This window comes from Oncorhynchus nerka, linkage group LG14, assembly GCF_034236695.1.
Source record: "Oncorhynchus nerka isolate Pitt River linkage group LG14, Oner_Uvic_2.0, whole genome shotgun sequence".
In the NCBI taxonomy this organism is placed as follows: domain Eukaryota; kingdom Metazoa; phylum Chordata; class Actinopteri; order Salmoniformes; family Salmonidae; genus Oncorhynchus; species Oncorhynchus nerka.
In genome coordinates, this window is record NC_088409.1 from 50,137,108 (window position 1) to 50,147,561 (window position 10,454).

A 10,454-nucleotide genomic window follows, 5' to 3' on the forward strand; every position below is an offset into this window, starting at 1 on the left:
AGCAAAGAGGGCGAGAGCAAGCCGGAGAGGGTGAGCAAAGAGGGCGAGAGCAAGCCGGAGAGGGTGAGCAAAGAGGGCGAGAGTAAGCCGGAGAGGGTGAGCAAAGAGGGCGAGAGCAAGCCGGAGAGGGTGAGCAAAGAGGGCGAGAGCAAGCCAGAGAGGTTGAGCAAAGAGGGCGAGAGCAAGCCGGAGAGGGTGAGCAAGAGGGCGAGAGTAAGCCGGAGAGGGTGAGCAAGAGGGCGAGAGCAAGCCGGAGAGGGTGAGCAAGAGGGCGAGAGCAAGCCGGAGACGGTGAGCAAGAGGGCGAGAGCAAGCCGGAGAGGGTGAGCAAGAGTGCGAGAGAGAGAGAAAATCCCATGAAGTAGCCGGCCACTTTCCTATTCCCAGGTGGAAAAGCCATTAACGAATTCGGAGGAGCTCTGCATGAGGGAATTTAAGGATAGAAGATAGATCAGTTTTTCAGTCCTCCAACAACCTCCCCCTTTCCCAACATGTAATCAATTAACAGAAAAATTATATGAACCTCTTAACCATTGCCAATGTTTTCACTACTGCCGTCTTTTGGAGTCGCACGGCGGTGGACCTTGGATCTCCCCCAAGCATACGGTCTGCTATATATCATATTTTGTTTCGTCTATTCTCATCCCTTTCAAGCAGAGACAGGCCATTAAGTACACAGAAAATTGGCCAGTGTTAATTAAGTAGTGTTGATTTTTCAATGTAACATTTCTAGTGTTGATTCAGAAATGAGATGACCTCTGTAAATAGTTAAATTAACACTCAGTGGTGGAAAAGAACCCCAGTGTTGATGTAATAACCAGAGATGAACAACAACAAAAAACACACCATGCTCTATCGCAGTTTTTTGATTTTTCATTATTGTTTGTTTCTATGTTTTTGCACGTACATTGACTGATAAATGTATTATTCTTATGCTACTTAAATAGAAATATCACACATTTTTCTAAACTCATCCAATCTGTTACTTGGACGTATTGCTCCCGTTACTGTAATGTTGTTCTAGTTTAGATTCTTTAGGTCATCTCAGATCTCAGTCTTCCCAACCCTGGCAGTCATTCTGAATACAGCTTGCGGGTAAATACAAATGACAAATGTTGATTATCCCCCACTCAGGCTGGATTCCAATTGGAATTACACATCACTTTGCAAGCCAACATAGTGACTTGCAGGGCCAATGTGACCTGTAAAACATATGTTTCAGACCAGTGTATAAGGGTAAAACTAGGCCCTCAAAAGAAGGCCTTATGAAGTGTGTATTGTCTTAAAGTAATTTTAATTATAACATATTCACTTATGATCTCACTTGGTGAAGGCCACAGGACTGAAAAGGAATTAATGCAACAACCATGTCTCTGTCACTAAAAAATACAGTCATGGGTGGAAACTCTACAAACTCTCGAAAGGCAAGGCACACTGGGAAATCTGCAAATAAGGCTTTACACTAAGGAAAGTGTTAATTTAACACTGGAAGTGTGGACCTGAAACAGTGTTACACTTAACATGCTCAGACTTGCCTAGTTAAATAAAGGTTACAAAAAATGTAATAAAAAAATAAACATGCTCAGTGTTGATTCAACACTGGAGAATTTGCTGTGTAGGCATCTCTAATGTTTTCTGGTGTTTGAAGCTGGCTGCACTGAGGAGATATTGATGAAGCTGAAGGCACATGTGATCAGATTGTCCAGACGTTCTCGCATCTCGTCTTCTGATGGGTTTGGAAAAGTGAAGTGTGTGTCTGCAAGCATAGAGCAGTCATCCATTTAAGTTTAAGTGAAAGGGATAATATCCTTATCATGGCTCCTAAATATAGCTTACTTCCTTACTCATCTTTCTCTGTCTCTCTCCCGCATTCTTTCTTTGTGGGACAATGAGACATGTGACTCATATGACCCATACTAGAGCTAAGTTGCTTTAGAGCTCCATTTCAATCCATGGAAGTGGTCCATTCACTGCTACCCTGCCTTTGCCTGATCAGTCAGTCAACATTTACAGTGGTGTGGATGGGAGGCACTGGGTAATTCCGAAAGAGAATTTGATGAGCAGGCAAAGATATTCACAACACAAAAGCGTTAAAGTCTCTTTTTGGGTGGACGCAAATCCCTCACACTCACCACCAGCTATTTCTGGCAGCGGTGGAGCAGTTCTCTGGCCGGTGCCCTTTGGGTGGTCTGCCAGGATCTGGCCAGGATTGTCCTCTGTAAGCAGGGAGCCCAGACTTCTAAACGCTGCTGAATCGCCAGTATCAGTTAAAAGATATGCCCTCTCATGAAAAAGAAGCCTGAAGTCAGTTGCCTTGATGGGCAGACCATTGAGGCCAAGCCTGGACATTGAGCATTGGTGGTGGTTTGGGGATATAGCCTAACGCTAGACAGGAACAATCAGAGCAGACAGTTGAGTGTCATCGTCAACACAATTCAGTCACAGATTCTACAAACATCGTTACAAACAAGAAACTGAGATGAAAATGTGGGTTTCAGTTTGTTTCTTTAATGATGAAAACATTCTTTATCTTCGAAACAGACACATTTACAAGATCTGCAAAAAAAATGTAAGCTGAGAAATGATATTTTGCAACCTGATTACAGATTCCAAAGCGCTGCAACATGGTAGTGTCTGATACAGTTGTAAAAATAACAATCATAAAAAATACATATGAGGCAGGCTTTTTCTTTTTTTTGTAGGTTTGATTGAAAAAGACTGCATGGATAGGAGGTGAAAAGTTGAAACAATGCATACAAGACAATGCAGTAACTCATAGTAGCCTGTGTGTTGCTTGCTAACTACATGGTATACTGGTGTTGGCTGAGCTGTTCTGAGCCAATTTCACAGAGTGAGAAGAGATGAGAACACACACCGCCTGCACGATCCAGACAATATCATCCAAATGTACAGTCCAAAAAAAAAAAAAAAAAAAAAAATGCTAGACCAGAACGTGTGAAATAGCCAAATAGAGATAAAGGAGTCTACAGAATGATTTGAGTAGAGAGTACGTTTCTCTCTGTTCTCTTGACCACCCAGGTTACAGTCACACAGTGGTCACCTAAGCCGATTCACATCCCCTATGGAGTGCCTCCGCCCTGTAGAACTCCATTAGATGTCCATTCACTCTGTCCCTAAGGGAGCTGCATTACAGCTTACACATTATGGGAGTGAGGGGAGAGGAGAGCAGTCAAGAGCAGGATCTCATCAGTGGAGACAAAGACAGTAGTTTCCTTAAAATGTCCTAAAGAGTTGTGACATGACCCATTTGTACACTAGTGGGAAGCCAGGAATCCCACCCACAGTGAGAACACCGTTCGTCCTTCTCTAAAGATACACACTTTAGATTTGTATAGTGCACACCGACGTTGCTATTTTTAATAACACGGTCTCTCACCCCAAGACCCACAATACTGGTGATGAATCATCAATAATTTTCATCTTTATGTCAAAAAATCAATTCCTATCAACATGTTTCAGATGCTATGTTTAGAAATGGCATTAGAGAAACTGAATTAGCATGAGACAGTATTTCTCCATGGGCTTGGAACTTACGGCATAGCAGCTAGATCATGTAGCCACCGCCTAACCTAGCCTCAATTAACAGGTCATTTACAGCAATACCATGGCAGTGCACCAACCCAGGGAATGTTATCAAAGCTCATAAGGCATGCGTGGATATCTGTTTAGTCCCACAGAGAAGAGGCCCTGACACACACAGGTAATGATAATAAATAGTGCTCGGCTTAACAGGCTACCTCCCTAAAGTTGTGTTGTGTGTACCAGGACCCCCTCTCTCTCCTGCCTATTCGCTCTGCTTAGGTCCTCTTAAAGATGGGAGAGAGAGAGGTAATTACCACTGTGCATGTCTGTCTGTGGTGAAAGCAAGACAAACCCCTTCACCATCTGCACCTACCTCCTCAGCCCAGCTCCCTGCCTCTCACGCTTTCCTCTGTCCTTCACAAGTCTCCCCCCCCCCCTTACAGCTCAATATCTGTCCTTCAATATAAAAACAACACATCCTCAACCTCGCTCTCCATCGACAAAAGGCAGAACACTCATTCAACATTGGGCAAGCGGCAGATAAACATTTGGCACAACATTGTCTGGTAGGTATGCAGCCGACCCAAAGCGAGCGCACACACGACAAACGCAGCCCAGCTTAGTTCAACCTCTTCGGCAGCTGCGTAATTCCCTGCTAGGGTGTCTCAGCAAGTATCATCCGAGAAGGCAGCACAGGAACACACACACCGACTCTCTCTCTGCCTTTTCCATCCGCTCTGCATCTTTTACCTCCTGTGTTTATTTTTTCAACCTATTTCTTTCCGACAAAGGTTTTGTCAATCCCTCAGCCTGCTGTGAACGTGCTACAAAAGGCGAGTTAAAAGATAAGCACCCCTATACAAAATACAGTAAAGTTTAAACCGTGTGAAACTGAATATACAGTAACTGAAACAGTCAACATGAACGACAAAACAATATTAAACCATCTCTGTACATGCACTACGGCACAAACTAATATTCCTGTGGAGTTTGCTTGTCTGAAAATGACTACGGGAGAGCAACGGGAAAATAGTGCTCTAGTCTCTGTGGCTTCAACACACCTATGAGGAAGGTACTGCTATTGTGAATTGGAGCTGGAATATTTCAAATATCCGCAAATGTTCACGCGAGGTCATGCATCAACCTGTCAAACTACTTTGTACAAAGTACAGCAAAAGCCCCATCTCTCCCCCATCGACTAATACTCTATGACTGCAAGGGGATATGTTGTTTTCTTCCCAAAGATATGACATCAACACGGACTGTACCAGGATTTCACGGTTACATTCACAAGCCACTGGGGTGCTATTGTCTTGTGTGCCTGACGAAAATCAAACTGGATTTATTCACAAAATGATATGGCCTGCTGCTCATTATTCCTCTACCTATACTACTGATAGGCATTAGGCACTTAAAACACGTGTTCACATATACAAATATAGATAGCATTGTACGTTGTTTTTCTTCCCCACCAAACTTGGGTATTGAAAACAATAAATGAAAAATCTTTGGTTCGTTAACACATCATGTTCATATCAATCATTACTAGTTAAAGGTGTAGTTTTTGTCACTCAAAGCTTGTGACGATGTCGCACCAGAAATGGAGTTTTATGGTGCTCTAGTAACCCCTGTGTTGCTGGGGCATTGCCCAGCACGCGTCAGGGTGCAAGCCACACACCCCCCAGAGAGCAAAGGGGCCTGCATCCTCCTCACAGCCATGGAGGCAGCTGGACACCACAGGACACAGATGCAGCCACACATTATTGTCCGTCTATCGCTCAATTTAACGGCCTTTTCAGTTTGCAACAGAGTCAGTCAATCCAGGTGAGTGTCAATGAAAGTATTGCTGCTGCTTTCATTCTTGTCCATCATTGTTTGCGTTGTATTGGGCAAAACCCCATCCCATACTTCCCCAAGCTTGGGTTAGGTGTCAGACAGGGTGGCATTTTCACAGTAAACTGTCCTGCCATTGATTTAAGATGGGCCTCACAGGAGCTGAGACCCAACTGTTATTTTCTCCCCCCCACCATCACTCTCTAACAGAACATGACTAAATTAAATTCAATACAGGTTGGAGAGTCATGGGGATACCTTTTTTCTCATTCAATTATCTGAAAAACACTTTACAGTGAGTCTCCCTCCCCCTCTCTCACTCCTTCCTTCCTTCCTTCCTTCCTTCCTTTCCCTGTGCTGTCTCAGTTGCAGGGTAGCCAGGAGGAGTAGGCATGCTGCTGGCAGTGGAACATGGGCTGTACCTGGGCTATGTAGTAGTTACTGAAGTTACCGTCTGCCACGTAGGCGGCAGGCTGGTAGTAGCAGGTGACGTTAGCCACATTCGGAATGACGTTCTGCTCGGCCAGCACGCGCACCGCCAGCATGGCTATCAGCCCCAGGGTCTGCCGCCTCTCATGTCCCATCAGGCACACCGTACTCTCGTTGACCACCCCATGCAGGGTCATCAAGTAGTCGTACTTGCGGTCCTCCAGGCCCACAAAGTGGTTTTGCAGGTAGGACTCCAGCTTGCGCTGCTGCTCGCTGATATCCGAGAAGTCGATGAAGAAGCGCGAGCACATGTAACGCTGCAGGGACTTCATCTCCGTCTCGGAGTCGGCTTGGAAGCCCCTTACCAGCAGGTGACAGTACTTGAGCAGACCGCCGCCCCGAATCTCCTCTGGGTTGCGCGTGCAGATCACCTTCTGGCGTAGGTGGTCGAGGGCAGCATCAAAGTCCCCAAACACACTCTCGCCCACGATGGTGGGGTGGAAGGTCTCGGCCATGGGGTTCTCAGAGCAGTCATAGAACAGCAGCAAGGAGTCCAGCTTGATCTGGAAGGAGTCCACGCTGAATTCAAACTGCCGCCTCAGAGAGTCGACAAACTTGAGCTCCACGTTCTTTCCTCTGTTGTTGGAGAGTGAGATGAGGCTCCAGCGGTCTGAATCATTGCACACCTTCACCATCTTCTGCACATAGGCTTCCTGTCAGACAGAAACACACAGGGGAAATTCATCTTTAGCTCCAGTGGCCAGTGGATAGAAATACTGTATGTGTACTTTATAAAAGGCCCTTTGCTCAGTTCAAATGAATAACTGTGAGTGGATTTTTAAAATACTGTATACATACTGTATAAATTCTTTTGCGCCACTATGATCATAAACACATAACTGTCATGGATATAAATACTGTAGCCTACTCCTGATCTAAATCCAATTCAACCGATACAAGCACTAAATCAGGAACAGTTCATCTTCTATAGCGCCACATAAAGATGTATAAATGTAATTACATTGGCACATATTTTCTTTGCATGTTTCTGTAGCCTACATAATATTTCTGTAGCCTAGGGGTAAACATTGGCTGCCCTATCTATGGAACGTATGTGGCCGAGGAAACAGGATGTGCTTTAAATGGGCTTACTGCAATCCTCTTAACTGGATAAAATCAACATTATACTATCAGTAAACTTGTCTTATTGCACTTTGAAATAACATGCACAATGATGTGCAATTGGGCAAAGGTGAGTAAAAGCCCAATTAGCTATATTTATAAATGAAATTTATTTCTAAATAGCCATTTGATTTATTTCAATAACTGTTGACTGGAAAATGTAGCCTACCTTTAAAGTCAATGGTGATATTTTCTGCTTATTCACCCCGTCAGGTAAGAAGTCCAGGAGACAGTCCAAAACGATATCCTTCACAATCTGAAAATCACTTTCCCCTTTCATATCAGCGCAAAAGATTAGGTCAAGGTCCTTGTAGCCCAGTCCGCTATCCTCGTGAAGAACGTGGCTTGCAGCAGACCCGTTTAACCGCACGTCCCGGACGTGGATATTCCTCTCCTCCATTCGACTACGCACCACCTTCACTATTTGTCGGGGTTTCATCTCCAAAGTGGGGAAGTTTCCACGGCCGTGGATAGGAATGGTCTCTGTCAGGATAGCATCAAGGCGCTGCACTTGTTCCCAGCCGAGAACGCTGATATTGCTCTTTTCAACCTCAGTTATAGGACTAGCACCAGTGCAACTATGTTCTTCAGACATTGTGGAGAAAATTAAACGGCAATTGACTATGAAATTTATTTAGAGACAGGTCCGTATCCAAATGTGGATTTTACGCGCAGTGACAGTAGGCTATTGAGGAGCAATGTCAACTTCATCCACATCGGTATCTTCAGTCAGAGTGCAGTACCTCTATATTATACTGTAACATAAATAAAATCAAGGCGAAATAGGCTACTCGGTGCGCAGTAAAGAAATGACCAGCTGCTAACTCCCGTGTCTTTTGTCGTGAGATGAGGGAGGACAGTAAATAAGATCTTCTCTCAAAGATAGTCGTCACTTCTGCCTTTTCCTTTCTTTATAGAGCGTGAAACGTTTCCTCGTCGGTTGTCACTCAGTGCATCCGAGCTGTGCGCATCACCGTCTTTGGAGCTTGTTGGTATACTAGGAGTACTGAGTTCGGGCTGTGACTCCATCGCCAAAGGCACGCCTATGATTTTTTTATTTGCATGAATACGCACTTGGCAAGTTCTGCAGTGATCAGCCCTCTGTGGAATCCCGTCGATTGTGACGCGCAACTTCTAAATATTTGATTCCCTTTTCGTCTCCAATAAATTCTGAAAGCCTTCCATGTAACCTGTCACGTGAAAAGAATGGTGGCTTAGTTTGGCTACTTTTGTTTTCCAAAGTTAACCGTTACCTATCCATTGTGCTTGGCTTGTGGGCGTCGCTTCTCCCTGAAAGGCAGGTACAGTTTTAGGAATGTCACATGCTATGTACAACCCCAGTTATCAGGTATACAAAATTTAACCCAACTTCCGTTTCCCTTAAAAAACGGAAAGAGGGACATGAAATGCAGGCACAGTTCATTGAAAGTATAATAACCTAATGTGCCCTCCTTTGAGTTTAAGTCGTAATTTATAGGAGATGTAAGGCTTTCATTATAAAGAAATGTTATTTTGACTTGCAGGATTTTATTGACCATACAAAAATTGTGGAGCAAAAGCCTACATTTGAGTTGACATTGCCATACCGCCATCTATGGGAAAGAGGAAAAAGTTCAATTTGGTTAGGATTGTGAGTAATTTGAAAAATATCCAGCAACAACATATTGTGAGCAGTGGTGTAAAGTACTAAAGTAAAACTAATTTAAAGTACTACTAAAGTATTTTTTTGGGGTATCTGTACTTTACAATTTATATTTTTGCCAACTTTTACTTCACTACATTCCAAAAGAAAATAATGTACTTTTTCCCTGACACCCAAAAGTACTAGTTACATTTTGACAGGACAATGGTCCAGTTCACACACTTATCAAGAGAACATCCCTTGTCATCCCTACTGCCTCTGATTAGGCGGACTCACTAAACACAAATGCTTTGTTTGTCAATTATATCTGAGTGTTGGAGTGTGCGCCTGGCTATCCTTAAAAAAACAAAAAAACAATTGAAATCATTTATACTTTTGATTCTTAAGTAGTAGTATTTTACGGGGTGGCTCACTCTTGAGTCATTTTCTATTAAGGTATCTTTACTTTTCCCCAAGTATGACAATTGAGTACTTTTTTGTGAGTCATAACGTAGAATATGACATTTCCTACAGTTTGTCTATTTTAGAGAGTTCCAGTTTTCCTATATTGACATTTACTTGCTGTGTTGTGGAAACGTCATATAAATATGCCACTTACAGTAAATGTTTTCTCCAAGGCAACTTTTAATACAGTGAGTGCATACATTTTTAGTATATGATCCCTGCATGATTTGAACCCATGACCTTGGCATTCCTAGAACCACACAGGACCAACACATACCCAATTATGGTTTCCCTAATGCCATTTCCTAAACCAGGCCCCCAAACTCTCACCTCCAAAGAACACTCTCTTTCCTAAACACTCTCTTTCCTAACCTCCAACCCTAGGGTTGTTTCTATCAAACAGTATAAGTCGTGACCTGATTTAGTGCCTGGTTAAGAAGCTGTATCTGATCCCAGCCCACATGACAAAATACTATAGTATAAATACTATAGTATTCACTGTAGTGTTTTGTGGATTTTACTTTAGTATTTATTCGCTGTAGTGTTTTGTGTCCGCAAAAACACTACTGTGAATACTGTAGTATTTACTGAGTATTTACAGTTAACTATAGTATCAATACTGTCTTAAAATAAAGCTGTAGTGTATACTATAGTAATTAATGAAGTGTTTTTGTGGACTGTAGTATACTGTAGTGTTTTTGCAGATGTCACTGCAGTATTTACTATAGTGTTTTATTATCTTTGACATAGAAGTGGAGGCTTTTTCCTTCAGGAAACCTACTGGAAAAATACTGAATAGAGCTAATTTTCCATAACCTGTAGGTAGGTAGGTAGGTCTGGGGTCTGAACGGATAGTTCAGAGCTCCTGCTCTTCTCTATAACCTGTAGGAAACACAATATATGGTCTGGTCTATACTTAGCATGTAGGTATCTCACTAATGTGTGGCACAAATTGCAATGTGGGGGTGGGGAATGGGCATGGTATACACAATTTAAATACTATAGTATTTACTATAGTTAAAAAGAGTAGTGTTTTTGAAGACATTACTGTAGTATTTACTACAGTGCTTTTTTTGCGGCTAATACTGTAGTATTTACTATAGTATTCTAAAGATACAACATTCTAATATAATTACTACACATGATTGAGGGATAATACAGTGTGTAGTATATTATTCTACAGTATACTTCAGTTTACTATAGAATTCTATAGTAAGTACTTCAATATTCTATAGTAAACTAGTCTTTTTTTAATGTGGGAGGGGTCTTACCAATGTTGAGGGGACTTTAGCCTAGAGGCTCGGGAAAGCCTGACTAGCTCAGTGGTCTTATGAATGTGATGGGGACGTGTCCAGCCATAGAAGTTCTGACAATATGAGTT

The 10,454-nt window shown here is 42.7% G+C and overlaps 1 protein-coding gene across 1 annotated transcript; it reads right to left on the reverse strand.

The window, feature by feature from the left end:
* Positions 1–2,488: 2,488 nt before the first annotated feature.
* LOC115141389 (terminal nucleotidyltransferase 5A-like) lies at positions 2,489–8,546 on the reverse strand. The gene is made up of 2 exons (XM_029680189.2): positions 7,157–8,546; positions 2,489–6,518 (listed from the first exon to the last, which is right to left on the reverse strand). Exons 1-2 carry the CDS (start codon positions 7,580–7,582, stop codon positions 5,739–5,741), a joined length of 1,206 nt encoding a protein of 401 aa, XP_029536049.1. The 5' UTR covers positions 7,583–8,546; the 3' UTR covers positions 2,489–5,738.
* Between the last annotated feature and the right edge of the window lie 1,908 nt (positions 8,547–10,454).